The sequence below is a fragment of the Suricata suricatta genome, chromosome 4 (genome assembly GCF_006229205.1).
Source record: "Suricata suricatta isolate VVHF042 chromosome 4, meerkat_22Aug2017_6uvM2_HiC, whole genome shotgun sequence".
NCBI classification, from domain to species: domain Eukaryota; kingdom Metazoa; phylum Chordata; class Mammalia; order Carnivora; family Herpestidae; genus Suricata; species Suricata suricatta.
Window position 1 is genome coordinate 43,927,042 of NC_043703.1, and position 21,096 is coordinate 43,948,137.

A 21,096-nucleotide genomic window follows, 5' to 3' on the forward strand; every position below is an offset into this window, starting at 1 on the left:
TAATGAAAGATAGATTTCTGTCAGGGATACAAAAAAAAAATGCAGATCCATTTTGAAATTTGGGGTGTTAAACAACTGGAAAATACAGTGATTGTTAACGTTTTTATCACTTAAGGTATATGCTAAAGGATTTAATTAACTATGTTATTTCTTTATGCCTTTGGAATACACATGACCTATATATATATTATTTTTGAATTCTTGCTAAAGTGTAAGAGCCATTGCCTGGTTAATTTTATTGTGCAATGATAATAAGATAGTTTTTGGTTAGAACAACCCCCTTAAGCAGATTCAGGACACTTGCTGAGCTTGAAGTGTTTGGAACTCTGGGTTTCTCTCGATGAATGGCAAGTTATTTTACTATGTTAGGTAAGTATCACCTATCCAACAGAGATCTATAATTTTTCAACTAGGACATTCAGTTTGTGTTGTATGCACATACAGTGTGGAGTGACTTTCTTGGACAAGAACTGAACTTCTGGCTAGAGTGAATTTTTTTATGGAACGCTGACAATGCCTCGTGTTTCTTTCTCCTCTCCCTCAAGAACCCCCATCCAAATGAAAAACAAAAAAAGAACTCCACTGAAATTGTATTTCTTGTTTAATTTGTCATTGACTAAAATAATTTACATACAAATTATTGTTTTAATAGATTCTCCTATGAAGGAAGATATTTAATGATTCTTGGAACAAAACCTTGATGTTTCAGTTCTATTCCTCTTTCTTTAATGTTGGAATCCAAGCTTTAGTCTCACCATGCAATCTATTGTAGGTAGCGTGTATGCAACTCATCAATGCCCTTGTTACATCTCCTGATGATTTGGACTTCAGGCTTCACATCAGAAATGAATTTATGCGTTGTGGATTGAAAGAGATATTGCCAGTAAGTGCCCTGCAGTCTCCTTATTAATATTTAAATTAGAGGAGTACTTGAATAGGGGGAAATTTAGATAAATTACCTTCAAGAATAATTTATCTGCTGGTAAAAAGGCTTGAGTATAAAAATCTATTTTTGAAATATAGATAAGATTGGAGTATTATTTAACACTTTAAGTGGTTGAATGCTGTAAATCAAGTCAAATGGTTGGTTCATTGTTTATATATTTTTCATTAACCTTTTTGCATTATTGAAAAGAAAACCGTTAATTGTCATTTCTGTTTCATATTTCTAGAGTTTAAAATGTCTGAAGAATGACGGCTTGGATATCCAACTTAAAGTCTTCGATGAGCATAAGGAAGAGGATTTGCTTGAGCTCTCCCATCGCCTTGAAGAGATTAGAGCTGAGATTGAATATCCTTTTGTTCTGAGGCTACTGAAATATGTCAAATTTTTGCTAAACCCCAGACAAACAAACTTCAACCCCCAAGGTAGTAAACTTCTGAAGCCATTTCTGTATAAACAGTATAAAGCCAAACCTTTATGAATCAGATTGATTTTTATATAAACTTTCCTACCAGTTTCATGTGTGTTTTTCTGAGGCTATGCATATGGAAATGGATGTTACAACCCACAAATGGATTCCACGCGGCCTCTTTGTATGTGTACAGCGTGGTTTTTTGTTGTTGTTGTTGTTGTTGTTTGTCTTTTCATGTTTGGCACCTCCTCCTCTCTGGCGCTCTCTAGCATTAGGAGTATGGTACCTTTAGCCTCTTGGTTGGCTCCTGCCCTACACCCATATGGGCCTTTGTTAATTCTGTGGGTCTGCAGATCTCTGTGCTTTGCCAGAAATCCACCAGGTTCCTGTCCTCCACTGGGCCTCTCTGTGGTGGATAGTGCCTGGCATCATCTCTCTTGGTTAGGGCACTCTGTAACGCTAATATGGTATTCACAACCAGCCGCCTGCTAGCCTTGCCGCCACTAACATCTTGGCTTGAGAGAGGCAGATGGTTGGGGTTGATTTCAGAGGAGAGGACAGGGAATGCCAGGTGACGTTGACATTTGCACATGGTTTTCCCCTACTTCATTCCTAACTGCCTGTGTTGTACTGTATGTTGAGTGTGCATGATGGTATAGGGTGAGGCACACAGTACTCTTTTGAAGTCTTACAGAGCTGATTCTGTGCTATGTTATTGGTTGTTTGGTGTAGAGAATAAATGAATTCGCATATTCCTTAATCAATTTACTGAAGCATATGATATTTACAACATGGTGTGGAACACAGTTAAGGAAACTAGAGCAGAAGGATATTTCATTTCCATTCTTCAGCATCTTTTGCTGATTCGAAATGATTATTTTATAAGGTAAGAGGAAGCTATGTTCTAAAGTTAAATTTCACTAATAAAATTCTATTAATTGTGAAATGCACCTGATGTTTGATTTGGGCAAGCTCATAACTTTCAGATTTTATTTCTGTCTTAATAGTGACTCATGGCATGTGGCGTTTCTTCTGGGCATATATTTAGATAGGTGACAGTAAAATAATATTACTGTTATTTTTAAAGCTGCACAGATTCTTGGTAACAAGTTTTCATCTGAATAAAAAATGTGAACTAGCAACAAATTACTAATTTATCTTGTGATGGATAATATTTTCTCCTTAGTCTTCAGGTAGTAGGAACAGGGTTGATAAGTTTCTTTTTATAAGTTAAGTGAAGGGTAGTAAACATTGTTTTTATTAGTATTTAAGTAGCTAGCAAGTGGCTGGATAAGACAGTTGCATTTAATGTTGCTAATGTATCAGAAAAGCTAGACCAATAACATTCAAGTTTGATGATATCCCAGCCATCTTGAGCTTAACAAGTTGTTTATTCCATTCATACCGTATCTATCTGTAGCTGGGTAGGGTTATTAGCACCCACGTTCCTAGGTTGTCCAGAAGACGACACATGGTAGCATGGATAAAACTCCTAGCCAAGTATCTGGGCACATGGTGTATGCTCAGTAAATACATTCTACATCCGCTTCCTCCTTTGTTATTGTTGTATGAGGGAAACAGGTTCTTGAATATAAAACCATTTTTGTTGCCTTTAATTTAGCTTTGCTGAAATTTTATTCTCAAATACTTTAAGTAATAGGCCTTTTCTCACTCTGCTTTCATGTGGAAGAATTTGCTAGAGATGTCTCATTCAGGCTGTGTCCCCTGGGTGATGTCAGAGGGTATAATTCAGGCTTTTGATGCATCTGACAAGTGAATAGAATAAGAGCAAAAAAAAGTTAAAACTTTAGGTTCTTTGAGATGAGTACAGATCATTATCTTATCTCCTCCTTTTGCAGCACAAAAATACTAACTTAAACACTAATACATTGACAGAAATTAGTGCAAATATGAATACATTGATTAAAAGCAAAACAATACATTAATAATTTTAAATATCAGGAATACCTTGCTAATTATAATATATTTTTTCCAAATGTACTTAAAATTGAAGCTTCCATTTACTCTAAAGTAACCCCGTCCTTTTCTTTTTCTTCCTTTTTTTTTTTTTTTTTAAGTTTATTTATTTTGAGAGAGAGAGAATGTGAGTGGGGAAGGGACAGAGAGAGAGAGAGAGAAAGAGAGAAAGAGAAGGAGAATCCGAAGCAGGCTCCAGGCTCTGAGCTGTCAGCACAGAGCCCAATGATGGGCTGAGACTCACGGACCATGAGATCATGACCTGAGCCAAAGTCAGACACTTAACCAACTGAGCCATCCAGGCACTCCAACCCCGTCCTTTTCTTGATCCCTGTATGATTGGTCCTATTAACCTCTGATTGTTTGATACTGCTGGAGTTTCCAAGAATTCAAGACTGAGGGCTAAATTAAATGGAATCGGTTTATAATAAAATCTACCTTAAGCACGCACACACACACACACACACACACACACACACACACACACACAATTCAAGAATATTGTTTGCTTTCAAAGTTTTGAATGTGTCTTGGTGCTGTGGGGTTCTATATTACTTATGATCCCTTCATTTTTACCCTAATCCCTTAATCTCTGCTGCAGAAGGGCACGTGGTTGGGTCTACCTTTAAAATAGATTGTAAAGTACAACTCTTCTGGGACATGCTCAGGCGATCCTGTCACTTCAGTGGAATTAAGAGTCTCGGAGAAATATTAAAGCATAACATCGCCAAAGTGAAGTTAGTTATTTTGGTCATTTTTCACATATCACATTTTTAACCTGATATTTACCTATGTTGCCTTCTTTGTGGACTCTTTAAGCGCCAGGACTTTGGTCTGTGTTTCAAGTATGGTTTGTGTGAAGGCATTGATGTTCCTACTATTGCTATCATCAGGACCATTCCATCTGTTTATTTTCCCCATGTGCCTCAATTCTTATAGGTGTTTATTATTGTCATTTATTCTTATAGAGAATATTTTTTATTTCAAGATTATGGCAGATTATGATCATTTACATAGTTTTTCATTCATTTAACAATTATTTAGCTTTTTACTTAAATACAGTAAATCTGTTTTTGGTGTGGAATGCTACAAGTCTTGCTCTTTTGGTTTTAGCTTCATGGTTTTTTGTTTGTTGTTTTCACTATCTCAGATGGACCTGGATTTTACCTTTTAGAAATCTTTGATTATCTGAACATTTTTTGTTGAATGAACATTCTCCTATTGATATAAATAAATATTTTTAGTTTTTTATAAGTTGCTTTGCTTTAGAATGCAAAATATTCCCATTTAAGATAATTAGTGGATAGGAAAATAAGAACATTTTCTCACTTTCATATTTGGGACAAAAGGAAATTTTATTGAAATGGAACTCACTTGGAGAATGTACATAAAAGGTAACCCCTGCCCTGAAGATAAATGAAATGTGGAAAGAAAATCGGAGGGTGGGATGGAAGATCAAATTCAGTTATCTAACAGATACTTAATGGCTTACCATGTGCAAAAGATTAGGCTAGTTGAATGTGCATAGGAGATTAATTTCTGATATATGGTAAAAATAAAGAGAAAGCAAAGATGATTTTAAAATTCCTCCAACAAAAATGGCATACCAATGAATAATGACAACTTATATTTGTCCCTTAATTAGATTATTTACATATTTCTCTGACATATTCACTAACTCACCAATGCTGCTCATGGGGATTATTTTCTGGATTTACATTTCTAGAATCCTGAAGTAGATTATTATTATTATCATTATTATTATTATTATTATTGCTAGTGTTGCCTTGAGAGATTTTTCATGAAATTTCAGTCACTTTGTAAACGAGCTTTTCATTGGTAGCTATGGAGGTGAGAAAACACTTATTGAAATGATTTTTTTAAAAAGTCCACAAATAGCCTATGTTGTTAATTTAAAACGTTTGGATTAAAACAAGGTAACATTGAATAAGAGTAAAAAGGGATAGAATGCTTCATCTCGATTTTCACATGTGGTTGATATAAACGTGTGTGCAATTTCTGTACGTTTACTGTACATGTGGTTATGGCAAGGTAGTAGGGAATAGGAGACTATATATTTGAAAGAAGTTTAGAACATTGTGGAAACCGTCAGCAACACCTTCTTGCTTTGACATGTAACCAAGAACACTGTCTTAAACATTTTTAGTTGATGACAATCAGTAACCATCTGTTGTCTATCACTTACATGGTGAGATTTGGAGAGGACATGTGTGCATTGACGGAAGAAGGACATTGTCGGGGTGGCTGGGGTGAAGGACTGACCTCACTGAGTTGGCACCCACCCTTTCTGTCATTTTAGTTTGCTTTTGTCAGTAAAATCTCTGGATATTTCTTTTAAACTTGTTGGCTGCCATTTTAAGGGGGGGTTCTTTTGCTTATGACAAACATAGGTGGACTGAAAACTGTAGTGACAACATGATCCCTATTTGGGCATTTATTTAAACTCGAATTTTTAGACAAAAAGTGTTATGCTAATTTTTTTCTGTTGCGTTTTGAGTAACAAATATTCATTTGGAAATGTATATCATTTACAGTATGTTTTTAATTGGACTTCGCAAACATTCTTAAAGTAGTATACTGTATAGTTTTAAGAACCTTCTAGGGAATTTTTTTGAAAACAGTATATATTTTGGGTTGTATTAATAAAATGAATTATTGGTAGATATTTCAGTATGGTAGAGTGGTAGGTTGACCTCTGTTGAGGATAGTTTTTAAGCACCTATCATTTCATCCTAATGCTTTTTTTTAAATTGCTTACTGATTAAGTCAAGATTCTGACTTTTGTCAGAACATAATTAAAACACTGTATGTACTAAAACAGTATAAAAACTTAATGTCTTAAGGTCATTAGACATTGCATTTACTCTCACTCCTGTTTAAATCTGTTGTGTCAATTGTTAAAACTATAGGAAGGTAAATTACTGATCTTGAAATCAAGCTTCCCAAAATCCTCTGTTTTGATATAAAGTTATTCTAATAAATGGAGTGTACATTTACTCTTTTTCTTGGCTTTAGGCAACAGTACTTCAAATTAATTGATGAGTGTGTATCCCAGATTGTATTGCACAGAGATGGGATGGATCCAGACTTCACATATAGGAAGAGACTAGATTTAGATTTAAGTCAATTTGTTGGTGAGTATATCTCTAATATTTAAATGGAAATCTTTAATGTCCCTTACTCCATAGGTTAACTGCAGCGTCAGTTCTCCTAGTGTGACCCAGAGAGTCCTCAGGGCCCTTGATACCCTTTCAGGGGGTCCTAAGAGTTAAAGCTGTTTTCATAACAACACTAAGACATGATTTGCCTTTTCCGTTGTGTTGTTAATTTGTGCTGCTGATGCAAAGAATGGTGAGTCCAACTGCTGCCACTTAGTTGGGAATCACGGCCGGTGACCCCAAACACTGTTCATAGCCATCGAATTCCTCACAGTAAAACAAAACAATAAGAACTGCCATATTTTTTTTTACCTGAGTGTCCTTGATTAAGAACTAAAAAACATTAATTTTATTAAAAATCTCCCCTCGAGTACACATCATTTCCACATTGCCTATGACATAGCTAATTGTACACATCAGGCACACTTCTGCATACTAAGCTACAATGAGCAAATACTTGTGTAGTTGCTTGTATTGCAAGTTGAATGGGTTGATTTTTTTTTTCCTTTGAAGGGATGATTGTCATAAAAACTGTGGCCACTCATACTTGACTGTCTGGCACACACTTTCTTAAAAAGGAAATGAAGCTGGTCTATAATGTCAAGGAAAATGTCTGATAGAATTGGTTACCAATGATAAAATTCAAGCTTTCAGGGAAAAATTTGAGTTTTGGAAAACTTTCACCTGCTACTGTTAGCTTGACAGCTAACAAATGTTACACAAATGTTTTTCTGATGAGATCAATGATGGTAATAACCCTTTGGATTATTTTGATATTGTATGAGATGTGTCGACATTTGGAGAATCTACATTGACTCCGCAAACCGCTCTTTTCCAAATTCCCGTGCCTTATTACACATTCTGCATGGGAGAAAAATTCTTGGATTTTAAAGTAACAGAGTACAAAATATTCATTGATAGGGATTCCACATAGCAAGTAATGTGTAAGGAATTACCATATGTCACACTTTGGTGTAACATGAAAAATGAATATCCATTTTTGTGTGTGTGAGGTTGTTTTTCTTCATGTATTTGAGTCCATGAAGAAGTGTGGAATGTATAGAATGAGAAAGGAACTAGATAATGTTAGTGGCACTGATAAAGAAAATGCTTATGTCTCTCTCCAAGAGAGAAGTAATTACAAGTTCCTGGTAGTGGGAGGGGCAGATATGAGGAATAATAAATCAAACTAAAATGTGGAATGATTTTGAATAGGATCTGAAAAGGAAGTTTATTCTACCTGGCCATTAGGAATGAATGTTTTTTCTCGAGTAGATGAGAGGTTTAGACATTGAACTCTTGAGAAGGAAATAGACTGTTTGACTACTGCTTGGCTATGTAAGTGAAACATATTTACATAGTTACAATAAGTACATTGTATATGTTGATTTCAAATGTTTACAAAAAACTTAGACACACTGCACAGGACTTAACAGAGGAGAATGTCGCTGTATTAATAGGTGAGTGAGGACCTGGGGTCGAACAGTAGGAGAGAGAGATGTTGGAAAGTATATAAAGTAAGATAACTTAAATATTATAGTAGAAATCAGTAGATACTGTTTATGTAATAGTGATCAGAGGTCTAAGTATTTAGTGCTACAGGGCCAGGCTATTTAGAAAGCAAAATTAGAAAGTAAATGGGATTAGACGGGAAACACCATTTTCATCTTCTATAACAGGGAGCTATCTATAATGTATTAAATAGACGAATCAAGAAATAATGGTGTGCACGCATCTTATTTAGAGTTAAAAAGCTAACTGCCAGAATAATCTAATATAGAAAGAATCATAAGAGGTCGCATTTAGGAAGTGGGATTGAGTTTTTAATGTAGTGATTTGGTTGTTACTTTTCATCATAGGCCCTTCTGTAATATGTTTTTTACAACCATGTTTGTCACTTTCATTTGAAAAAGAAGGGACCAGCTACATCGTAGGGAATCTCTATGAATCACTTCTCCTGAATGGTATCCCATCATGTGGATCTATATCATAGCATATTTAATCAGTCCATTACTGTTGGACCTTTATTGCCAGATTTTGGCTAACAATATTTTAATGAACATTCCTGCCTAAAGGCAAGTCCTAACGATAGAATTGCTAGGTAAAAGAAAATATGTGTTTTAAATTTTAGTTTATGTTTTCCTACTTATTCATTAGCAAAGTTCATTAGTTATACTTCTGCTACAGTGTTGCCAAGTCATTTTCTTCGTGCTGTCTCCAACACTTGGTATTATGAATCATTTAATCTTTGCTGTGTCTCATTAATAAAATTTATATTTTTGTATTAGGGAAAATGAACTACCTGTTCATACATGTTAGCAATTACTAATTTTGTTTTTGCTAATTTTCTGTTCATTATTGTGTTGGATATCTTCTTTTCTTCTTCAAAATACTTATGGATTGATGAAAGAAACCTTTTTGAGTATTCTGTTACATTTGTCTAATAGTTTGAAATTATATATTCATATTATATAATATAATTATATATTATATATAATATGTAAGAATTTATATTATATTTGTAAATATATATTATATTATAGTTGGGTTTGCCTTTATATTATTTTGGGGTCTTGGTATCACGCTTAGAAAATCCTTCTCCATTCTAGTATTAGGTTTCTCTGTCTTGCTTATTTCATTACTGGCACTATTTTTAATTCTTTTCTATGACTTTCTACTGTTTTAGAATGATAATGATTTTAACAAATACAGAATTAAAAAAAATGTCATTACCATTTCAGATACTTGCGTAGATCAAGCAAAGCTAGAAGAGTTTGAAGAGAAAGCATCAGAATTTTACAAGAAAGTAAGTGATTTTGACTAAGTTTGTGAGACTATGTGAGGAACCACCTCATATCATCAGGGATGCTTCTCCTTTAGGGATTTTGCTTATTGATTCACTCTCTTCTTTACCTCCTTGAGGTATCTGCATAAATGCCGTCCTTAAGGAGGATTTCCTAGACCATTACATTTAAACATTTTAACCTCCACTCCCAGCCCTGACCCTGTCTGTGCTTTGTTTTCCTCTGTTGTATTTGTTATCTGAGGTGTTACATGGTGTATGTATTTACCTGTGTATCTGTGGATGTGTTGTCTATTACTCCCTCTGTAGTAATTTTTATGAAGGATTTTTCTTCATTGTTGTTTGAAGGATTTTGTTTATTTACTGTCCCTGCACCTAGAACAATTCCTGCCCTCAGGACATTAAAAAAAAAAACAAATTGCATGTGTGAATGAAGAAATGATGGAACCAAATGTGTAGAGTCAAAATTTTAAGATTGGAGTATTTCTTAAGAAATCATGTATCTTAAAGCTTTATTAACTTGCTTTTTGTTTTGATTCAAGTTGCTTCATTAGGTCTAGGCGAACACAGAAAACTTTTATATAGGTCAGAAGTGTCAGATATTGCCAGTTCAGTGGCTTTGGCGCCGTGGTATCGCTGACCATCCAGCCATCCCCTACTGTTCTTTAAGGTGGTGTTCTGTGCTTCATCTCTGCTTGGCATGGGCTTATTCGACTCTTTCTCTGTTTAGAAAAAAAAAATGATGTTGCTCTTGTGGGATTCTTCACATTTAAAGCAGTCACTTTGATTTAAATTCTTGTGGCTGGTTTCTCACATTGGAGGAATAAATGATAATTACTACCACCAGCACCTGATGAACATCCACTAAATAGAATTTTACTGTGTGTCAAGTACCATGCCTAAGAGGCTACGTTTTTGAACTTTCTGGATCTAGATGAATATGGAAAGACTCTTACATTTTTTAACGGTTTAAGAGAATACAACTCGCAAATGATAGACACTCTTTTATAAGTTGGTGGTAAGTTATGACAGACTTTGTAAATGTCCCATGTAAGAAGTCCTGCAGATCCCCCCACTCGGAGGCTATGAACTCCTGGGCCTCTGGCTGCAGGCTAGGATTTCAGCTGATGCATAAGATGCTGTCTTTGCCCTCCAGCAACTAAAGAAACAAATGAACAGTTCATTGACGTATCAGATGTGCTACAGCTGATAGACGATCATGTTGTAGGGTGACCCCTCACCCCCTGACTTGGGATTAGAAAAAGTAGTAGTGAACTTTTAAGTACTTGCTTTGGATGCATCCCAAGTAGTATAAATTTGCTTCTATAATCATTTTTAGTCATATGATGTATATGAGTGTTGTTAAATGTGGTATTTTTCTCAACATATTGTTTTCAAATTTAAAGTTTACGTGTAAGTAGAAGAAAGACCTTGTTCAAGGTTACTTGTTTCCTTTTAGTCAGAAGTTAAATGTCTTAGGTATATTTAAAAAATATTGTTTGCACCATAAAAGATTTCTATTACCATACCATTTTGTATATATCAGCAAGAACTTCTTTCTGATAGCTTTATAAGGACACATGTAAATACTTTGCTTTAGGCAGGAAGCTATCATAGTTGCTAGACACATTCTTTATTTTGGTGCATAAATTTGAAAAATGAAGACCAGAAATGTCAGAAAGTACATAGAGAATATTGAATTATCAACCTTCTTGTACAGATGCACTAATACATTTACCCTAGGGAATGAAATTAAGCAGAGCCTCAGACTTAACTGTGTTTCTTGACATTTTTGCGTGTAATTTTGTAAGCGTAATATTGCTCTAGTAACTCTTTTTGGAGAAGAAGGCTATCATATCTGTTTTTATAAAGTATGTCTTTAATGGAGATTCATTTTATCCCCAAGGCTACTGTGATTTGACTGTAGATATTACAAAAATGCTAAAGCAAAGTTTATATTTTGTCTGATACTTTTATAGGGGAGGATATAGAAATTTATCTCTTTGTTAAGTAATGCAGATACTTTAAGTATGGCCAAGTTAATTTAATAAAGTCTCTTAGAGTGTACTAATTAGACTCTGGTTATTTTGGTAGTTTTATCTTTGTTTGAATAAATAATCCTTTTCCTTCTGAATATTATTTAAGCCGTGCAAGATAGGATAATGTACCTATTGATAGTGTGAAAAAGCCTTCATTTTTACTCTCATAAGAATTTAATTTTTTATTTCTTTCTAAGCAGCAGCAAACACTGAGCAGTCATAAAAGGGAGAATAGAGAACATGACCTCTCAAAGATTTTTCATGCCAGGAGATTGTGGGACTTTAATATATGATATTGACAAATGTATTCACAACATATAAAGGGAGATTTGAGAGGAATTGGCTCCATCTCTTCATTCAACAAATATTTACTGAGTTTACTTGTAAATGTAAGGCTTTTGAAAGGTGATGAACAAAGTGAGTTCTCACCATTAATAATCTTCTGGGTTGGTGGGTGTTACTGAGGTGTGTGAATAGTGCATTTTGATATTTTATATTACAGGGTTATGATTGCTATGGTAGGAATACCCAGTGTGGTATGTGAGCCTGTAGAAAGGATTCCTCATCTAGATTTGAGTGGCCAGGAAGGCTCACCCCAGGACGTCATAGCTAATGTGAGGCAAAAACGTGAGATAGCCACGGAGGTAAACAGAAATTTATTGTGCCTTTCAACATTGGCATCTCAAGATTAATATTTCTGAAGCCAAGTTTATTTTTATTTTCCATAAAAATGCCTTTCCTCCATGAATTTAAATGCCTATATCCCCCCTCAAATTATAGTAGTTTCCAGCTTGCAAAGCACTGGGACACCGTCATCCTCTTAGAGGCATGTCCTGCATTCATTTTCTTCATTCAGTTATAGATTAATTTTTCAGTTTCTGTTTAAAACCAAAACGTTCCTTCATTTACTTATTTATTTTTCTGTTCCCCTGTATTCCACCGTCATTCAGACAAGGCCTTCATCTCTTGCTTGGGTAACTTCAGCGGTCTCTCAGCTCATTCATATGCCTCCGGTGTTTTCTTTCAGTCCAGCTTCCATCCTGCTGCAGGCTGGGTTCGCCACAGTGCAAATTTGATGTTAATTTATTATTTATTATAAATACTCTTAATAGCTTAAAAAAGAGAAACTTTCTGACTTACTGAAAAATTCCCTTTTTTTAAAAAAAATTTAAGATTTATTTTGAGAGAGAGAGAGCAGGGGAGGGCCAAAGAATCCCAAGCAGGCTCCATGCTGTCAGCATGGAGCCCAATGTAGTCTTGAGTGAACGAACCACGAGATCATGACTTTAACCAAAACCAAGAGTTGGACACTTAACCGACTGAGCCACACAGGTACCTCCAAATTTACTGTAAGATTCATTTAAACAGTTTAATTCTTGTCTGCATCTATGACTTCATATCTTGCAATCTGTTTTCCTAGCTCCTTTTACGGCCCTTGCATGTGATTGCTTTTCATTCATGCACGGCACGAAACCCTCTATTTGAAATGCCAGCTACGTTTATCAGTTAACTAGTCAAGTTCTTCAAACCTGGGGCCAAGTATCACTCCTCCAGTGATCACACCCGCGACTTCAGTGTATGCCTCCTTTGCTGGTAATTTTCACAGGCTTTGAGCTTACTTTCCTTTTACTTTGCCACCAGACACTGTACTTACTAAAAGCGATGACCGTATTGTATTCAACTCTGTATCTCTAACACCTGCCATTAGAGGAAACATCAGATGCGTGCTGTTACTTAACTGTATAATGGGAAATAGGTAGTTTGGGGCCAAGTCCCACGAGGTTCTTAGATATTAGGTTAATGAGTGTGGCCTTTCAGTGTGGCCACTGTAAGTTTAAGAGCAAAAGAGTCATGTTTTTTGAGCCATCCTTTAGAAAGAACAGCAGTAGTCAGAAAAGTTTGTAGAGGGTGATGGTAATACTGGTTTTAAAAATACCGTTTTTTTGTTTTTGTTTTATTTTTTGCCTTGAAGAATGTTGATTGGGCAGTTGAAAATACATTAATGGATTGATTAGTAGTCGAATTCAGATGAGAAGCTGAGCTGGTGGTAGGAATTTGGAAGCCATCAGTGTATGAGGGGGGATTAAAGAGTGTGGGTGTGGAAGGCACCATTCTATCAGGCTGTGAGGTGAGAGCAGCAGAGGGGCAAAGAAAGAGTCCCAGCACATGACAACAGGAGACCGTAGGACTGAGGAGGAGGACCCTATAAAAGAATTGGTAGGCACCGTCAAGGACTTGGCAGGAGGACCAGAAGAGTGTGTTGTAGTACAACACACTTGGGAGGAGAGGATGACTATGGAGACATATGTGTGAGTATTTATGCCGTAGGGCAGTCCCGTTCCGTATGGAATGCTGACAGTGTTTTGTGATCTGTGTTCAGCATGCTAGCCTTCAGCCTTGAGTGCCTCTTGTGCCCTTGTGACTGAAGAACTGAAGTTTTAACTTTGATACTAGCTAACTTCTATTTACATTCGAGTAGTCACCTGTGTGGCTAGAGGCTACACTACTGAATAGTTCAGGTATTAGATCAAGTAAGGTGGGGCCCCAAGAAGTCCTGGGGCTTTGGAATTTGGCAAACCATAGTTTTTAGAATGAAAGATGGTGGCTAATTTGTATAATGAAGTGAATGAAGTTCAACAGGCCAGAAGAGCGAGTATGAACCAAGCATACCTTTTGAAAGAGTTCACCTTGAAGCAAAGGGTCACGGTGCAGCCGAGGTGTGAAGACAGTGGGTTTAGGGAGTGCCTGGTGAAGCCCTGGGTGGCAGCAGAGGGAAGGTCGGCCTCTGAGACCTAAGCATGCTTTGGTTTGTAGATTATTTTATCAGGTTTAAGATTAGTGTCTTTTAAATTATTAAATGGTAGGAGGGGTTTGGAGGAGATGCAGTTACAGGAGTGGTAATGTTGTTGTGGTTTTGGTGAAGTAAGGGATATTTGTTTTTTTTACGTGGTAGTTTCTGTTATCTTTATAAATGCAAAGTTTAGAGTGTGAGGATTCAATATGAGATTTATTTATCTAACCTGTAAATGGGTATTGCAACAATATTTATATTTCAGAGCTTTTGTGTGTGGGTGATGAAATGGAAAAATTGCTTACACTAAATCATGGAGGACGCAACACTCGGGTTTGGTATATGAGAACTCTCTAAAACTTTTACCTTATTTTGCTGTAAACCTAAAGCAGTTCTAAAAAATAAAACCTGTCTGAAGAAAATGCCTGTAAAGCACCATCTAAATGTAATTTGTAGGACGGGGCTGTGGTTTCATCTGAACTCAGGGTTGGAAGACAAAATCTGGCTTTTAATCTCACTTCTTCACTTACTGTCCATGACGAGGGACTAGTCTGCCACTGCTTTGAGTTAAGGACAAAATAAGAATTATAAATAAGTGCCCTTTGTCAGCAGTGGCGTTTTACACTCCTGTTCTTACCCTAATTGAGGTTTGACTATGTTTTAAAGTTTAGAGGCTACATCTGTGAAGAGGTATTTTTTAATGACTTTTTTCTTCATTTTTAAAAGAGAGCCAAGTATATGATCTCCAGCTTGAGACAATACCCTATTGCAGTTCGCCTCTGGTAGAGGTTTGCAGTCATGACAATGGCTGGGTGAGGCTATTTGAATGCAAGGTGGGCGTTTGTGATAAGTGGCTCTATAAATTAGAAAACTCATTGGATTCACTACATTTTACTGTTTGCTTTTCTCCCACAAGGTATTGCACCAGGTTTTTGAAAGATTAATTTATTATTAATCTTCCAAAGATTAATCTCCAAAAGATTAATGGTAAATAACACAGATTTTATTCTCTTAAATTGTTGTTGAAGATCAGAGCCTGAATTAGGGCACTTAACTCACGACAATGTAGGAAAAAGCACTGCATTTACAAAACGGAGTTATATCTTAATAACAAGTACTAAAATGGAATTCTTTTTAATTCCTATTGATAAACTTCACATAAGTTTCAAGTGTAAGTTTTTGCAAGTCGGGGTCAGGGAACTCAGTACAATGCTTTACTCTATTACTTTACACAAAGTTGCAATGATATTTAGGGACTTTTAAGAAAAATGCCAGTGCGGCAGATACCTCTGGGCCAGTTTGCTCAGCGGAGAGGAGAAGGTCACAGACTTCATCGCTGGCTTTGTCTGGCGCCTTGCAAACTGAATGATTTTGGTGGGACCCAGAGGGACCTCGAGAAAGGCTTTGGGTGACTTAGCAAAATCTACCACTTTTTTCATAGAAAGTTTGTGTTCTATTGACAGGTCTTTAGATCATTAGAGTCCTATTTCTTTATGAAGAATAGCGCCTTTTACTGCCATCTTTCTGTCTCCTGTTTTCTTTCTTTCTTTCTTTCTTTGCAGTTTGAAAAAGAGTTTACCGACCACCAAGAAACTCAGGCTCAACTGCAGAAAAAAGAAGCAAAGATTAATGAACTTCAAGCAGAGTTACAAGCTTTTAAGTCACAGGTAAAATACCATCTACCTGGATTGAATTTGGCTATTGAAAGCTTACTATGGAAGCAAAGGGCATGTCATATCTTCATAGTTTAAAATGTTTAAATTTTAATTTCACTTGTATGTTTTCATAGTACTGTTTTTCTACATATTTTTATTTAGTAAATTTTAAAAAATTGCCTTTTTTTCCCTATTTGCATAGGTAAGTGTCATCAATTTTTACTAATTAATCTTCTTCCTTATGTTTCGTTTGGCTTTTGTTCCTAATGTCATATGTTTTGTACGTAATCATAAAGGGTAAGAAAGTCTTTGACTCTTAGATTTGTCATTCATCACTGATCTTTATCCCACTACAGGAAATTATTGCTCAAGCTATTTATTTTTCAAAACCTTCAGCCTATGGGTACCTTGCAGTGAAAGATAACCTCTAACTGAATGAGAACATTTTCTGATAATTTTTCAATTTCCAAAAGTAAACAGATTTAAAACACGACAAAAAAGAGGGCAAATCTGGATTATGAAGGAGATAGCTCGCTACACCCTCTACACGTAAAACATTCAGATAACAAGAAATCCATCATCTGCATGTTTTAAATGGATGATAGGAAGGAGGTAGAATATTCAATAGCTAAATTTCTTCATGCAGATTTACATATAGGATGATGAGCAGTAAGTTTTGCTATTTCTTTTCATCCTAATTTATGGTTATTATCAAAATAGTCTCAGATGTACCATTTCCTGTATCAGCATGCTACTTCCTATAGTATTGGCTATTTGGTTTCCTCTTAAATACTTAGGGGGTAGTTTTGTTACAGAGCCTGTAAGGAGATGCCCTAAGAGATAGCTGTCTGTTAAGTGTTCAATTTTAGGGTCAGGGGGGGGCCTCTTATCTGTAAGAAAATGACTCTGAATGATCTTTCTTCAGTGTGTAAGCAGGAAGTACAATTTATTGCAACGTTTCATCTTTCCTGTGTGGCTCCTTGCCTCATACTGAAAGAAACATTTGATTGCGTTTTATATTTCTGATTGAGTTACAGACAATGGCTGAGATTCTTAGGTCCTGTTTCTTTGGTCTGGGCCAATATGAATTTTAAAAACATTTCTTGTTTATTTCTTCTAGCTGAAGGATTACTTGTAAATCCAATCTAAAGAATTTTTGTTTATAAAAAAGAAAATATTCACCATCTTAGGCTATGATACTACTGCCTGTGTTTTATATTAATATGGAAATAAATTATTTTAAAACTGAGATTAACTCCGGCAGTCTCCTATGTTATTTCAAAATGTAGACAAAGGTGACTGTTTATGGCTGTCAGAAGCACGCCACCAGCATTAGGCACTTAGTACTGGCCGCTATGTTAATTTTTGAAGAACAACTGGAAATTTCTTTTTGGGGGGCGATTTGTTGTGTGTTTCTCATGAAATCTAATCATTTGTTTTAAGATCCTTCTCTTTGATCAAAGCTATACTGATTATGAAGGGTTTAATAAAATGTATTCTATGTGATTTTATTCTTTTGTTCACTTACCAACCAAGTATTGTCAAGTGCTTAGGATATAATGATGATCAGGTTAATCACAGGATAATCAGGCCTCATGAACAATATATTTAAGTCAACCATGTGCTTTCAGAGGAATTAGTGTATAAGAGAAACCCAGCTATATCTCTAAGACCTTGATAGTTAATTATAACATATACATTGAACATGAGTATAATATACCTAAACATCCTTAACATTCAGAGGGCTGTACTATCTATGTTAATGGCAGTGCAGTGTAATGGTGAGTTGATTCTTCTTTATAATTAATATTTTTGTTACGATATGTTCTTTGATTTGTGGTTTCAACTTTTATAACACTTTTTCTTTGTGCTGATCTCATATGTCAACTTCAGGCTTTAATACATGATCTGTTTTTTCATAATTTTGTCATAAAACTTTTAAAATGATTTATTAATGTCTATTAAATGCCACTGTTTGCAGGGGTGTGTGTGAATTGAAATTAGTAATGACAGGAAAATAATCATATTGCAAAATATTAACCAACTCAGATCTTCTTTATAATAATCAAAAAGTGTATATTCTTACGATGCCATCGAAACAGAAGGACAGAAGTGACCAGTGACCACATTTTGCTCTTTTTTCTCTCCTCATTTCACATTGTTTTTCTGTGACATTTGACACTGTAGAATAGCCCTTCCCCCCCCCCTCCACCTCCCCTGCACTCTTTGCACGGGTGATTCATGTACCTGGGCTTGTCTTTTTTTTCTCTTATCTTTAATTCATTCATCCTACACAGGATTTCTTTAATGGCTGTCCTTTGCCAGCTGCAGCTTTAGGTGCTGGGGAAAGAGTAAATTATACAGATTTAGTCACTGCCCTCAGGGAGCTTGTAATCTACCAGTGAGATAAATGCTAATGATTCTGTAAGTATTTATTTAACACTGATAATGGCAATGAAAGAGAAGCACAAAGAGCCATCTGTGTACAAGGAGTGGTCAGATGAAGCTTTCCTGAGGAAAGGATCCGCTAGCTAAGACTGCAGGAAGTAACTACAGGCCAAGAAAGTTCCACTGCATGTACAGGGGCCCTCAGATTGGAGTGAGGTTGGCATCTACATGGAATTGTATATGAAAGCCACCTCAAAGGCCAGTTCACAAGAATCATGATATGCCCTTCAGGTCCTACTTAGGAATTTCTGATTTTTTCCTCAAAGTAAAGGCATGATGTGACAATGCTATTTAAATCTCTCTAGATCTTATTATTGTTTTGCTCCTTGTATTCCATACGAGGCAAGTATCCATAGAATTCTGTACATAGACCTTATGCTACGTGCCCTGTACATACTCTGGGTGAACTTCCCTATTCTCAGTGACTTCAACTACCACCTAGAAACTGCTGTTTTTCAAATCTTCCAGACCCACATACCCCTTACCTCCTAGAACATCGCCACCTGGATGGCTGAGCAACCAAATTAGGAAATAATATTTCTGGCAACTATGCTTTTATGAAAACAAAAGCTAAAATCTTAAATTGGAAAAAGAAATCTATTGGAATTGTGTTTTTAGGTCAGGCCATGTGAAATTGCTCATGCTGAATTATCTGGTTTAAAATAATTTTTGAGGAAAGTACACTATGACATGTTTTGTAGATGTTTTTAGTCATATTTCTTCTTTTTTTTCCCCCCCTTCCCCTCTAGTTTGGTGCTTTGCCTGCTGATACAAGTAACTCTTTGCCGCTGTCGAAAGAAAATGGATCTGGCCCCCCAGCACTTGCTCCGTCCCTGCCCCTGCCCTCTTGTGGAGGAGTGCCTCCTCCTCCACCTCCCCCTCCGCCTCCTCCCCTTCCCGGGATGCCCCTGCCCTTTGGAGGTCCTGTGCCTCCACCACCTCCCCTGGGACTTTTCAGTGGGCGAACCTCTCCTCCTCCACCAACCCTACCCTTTGGGTTAAAACCAAAGAAAGAATTTAAACCTGAAACCAGCATGAGAAGATTGAATTGGTTAAAGGTAAAACAAATAAATGAATGAAAACATAGTGTCACTTAGATAAAAATTTAATTTTATATTTATATTTAATTTCCAGTGGTTATCCTAATCAAAGCATCATTCAGTCGACAAACCTTATTTGAATTAAATAAAAGTGTTGAAACAAAGCCCTTTTCTCTCGACTGAGGCTTTCTGATTTAGAAATTTGGTGAGAGTTGATGGTGGTTACAATGGGATTTGATTGGTAATTAAGATAATAATTCAACATTATCTTCATTGAACATGAAGTGTTTCTCAAAAGAACAAAATAAGTTATCGTTCTTATGAACTTATCTATGTTGATAGCCATTGGCAAAATTAATATTGGTTGTTAGACCAAATCCTGAATCCTGGAGAAAGTTGGTTTCACGGTCATATAACCTTGGGAAGTGATGTAACATATCCTGCACTTGAATGACTGTGGTGCACACAAGCCTTATTCAAGACTCTGAGAGGCATACTTAAGAAGAAACGAGTTTTATTTCACTCTGCTTCAAACCCTCAACTATCTGAGAGTGGAAACTTTTTTTTTTTTTTAAATAAAACCTTAGCTTCCTGAGGAACTTGTATTTTATTGCACACACTTTGGGGAAAACATTACAGGGATTACTTCGTAAACATCTGGCAGCTATGGGACGCTGGGTCTGAAGGCGGTGGTTGTGCGGGGGCAGTTGAAACACCCGGCTATTTATGAACCCGCCTCTCTGATTGCAGATCAGACCTCAGGAAATGACCGAAAACTGTTTCTGGATTAAAGCAAATGAAAATAAGTATGAAAATGTGGATTTGCTATGTAAACTCGAGAATACGTTCTGTTGCCAACAAAAAGGTAAGTTGAACATTATGCTTATTTGTTCATTTAGAAATCCTAACACTGCCACTTTTCCTGGATTAGCTTCTAGAGAGCATTGTTTTAAGAGTCCTGTAGGTGCTATTTTTACTTCACTAATGGGTGAATAAATTAATGAAAAAAAAGTTTAAAATACAAATTTTGTTTATTGTATCACAGAAGCAGTCTTTCAAATGCAAATAGTTAATGCGTAACTTTGTCATATTTCAGTATGGTATCTTTTTTGAAGATGTTCGTGGGTTTCATTAAGGAGGATATTTTCAGAGAGAACTTTGGCATGAGAATTCCTTTTAGTCGATGGGAAATAGAAGAACAACAAAATATGAGCCTTACCCTACTCAGCACTTTACCACCCTTAAATACTACGATGACGTCACAATAATTAGTATGAGTCACGTGGGATAGAAAAACCAAATCTATAGAGCACCTTGGAAGTTAGCTTAAAATAGAAGTATATGACCTTTTTATTAAGAGCAGTAGCATTCATTTCCGTATTGTTTTGTGATAGCGTTTACTTGCTTGGTGTGATGATGATGATGAATATTTTTAAATAACTTTATTCAAACATTATTCTTATCTGAAAATTGGGTTTCTACCACATATATTTCAGGGTTCATCTCCACTTAAGCTAGTAAGTTAATTTTTAAGTTATGTAATGCTTACATTCTAGGTCTATATCATAAGCTACTTCGATTAGTGATGACATTTTAATTTTCAAAAAGGAACCCTTTTCACCCTAGACTTATGCCACTTGTGATCCTGGAGTCATTGAACACGGAGAGCATAGAAGAGATATTTTACTCCAGTTGGAGGTGGGAAGGCTTGCTGTACACAGGGAAGAATTAACTTCTTAAAATACCTACTATGTGTTAGGCAATGTGCTCTATGTCTGCTTTAGCTTGATAGTCATGGCAATGAAAGCA

The 21,096-nt window shown here is 36.0% G+C and overlaps 1 protein-coding gene across 2 annotated transcripts in view; it reads left to right on the forward strand.

Moving 5' to 3' along the window:
* The window catches only part of DIAPH3 (diaphanous related formin 3), a 499,951-nt gene that overhangs the window by 161,593 nt on the left and 317,262 nt on the right, over positions 1–21,096 (forward strand). For both annotated transcript variants that reach the window (XM_029936634.1, XM_029936635.1), the window contains 8 exons: positions 773–883; positions 1,173–1,291; positions 2,125–2,241; positions 6,369–6,487; positions 9,253–9,317; positions 15,707–15,811; positions 18,997–19,305; positions 20,038–20,152. In XM_029936634.1, the coding sequence (XP_029792494.1) occupies positions 773–883; positions 1,173–1,291; positions 2,125–2,241; positions 6,369–6,487; positions 9,253–9,317; positions 15,707–15,811; positions 18,997–19,305; positions 20,038–20,152 (1,060 nt within the window). The remainder of the gene's footprint in view (positions 1–772; positions 884–1,172; positions 1,292–2,124; positions 2,242–6,368; positions 6,488–9,252; positions 9,318–15,706; positions 15,812–18,996; positions 19,306–20,037; positions 20,153–21,096) is intronic.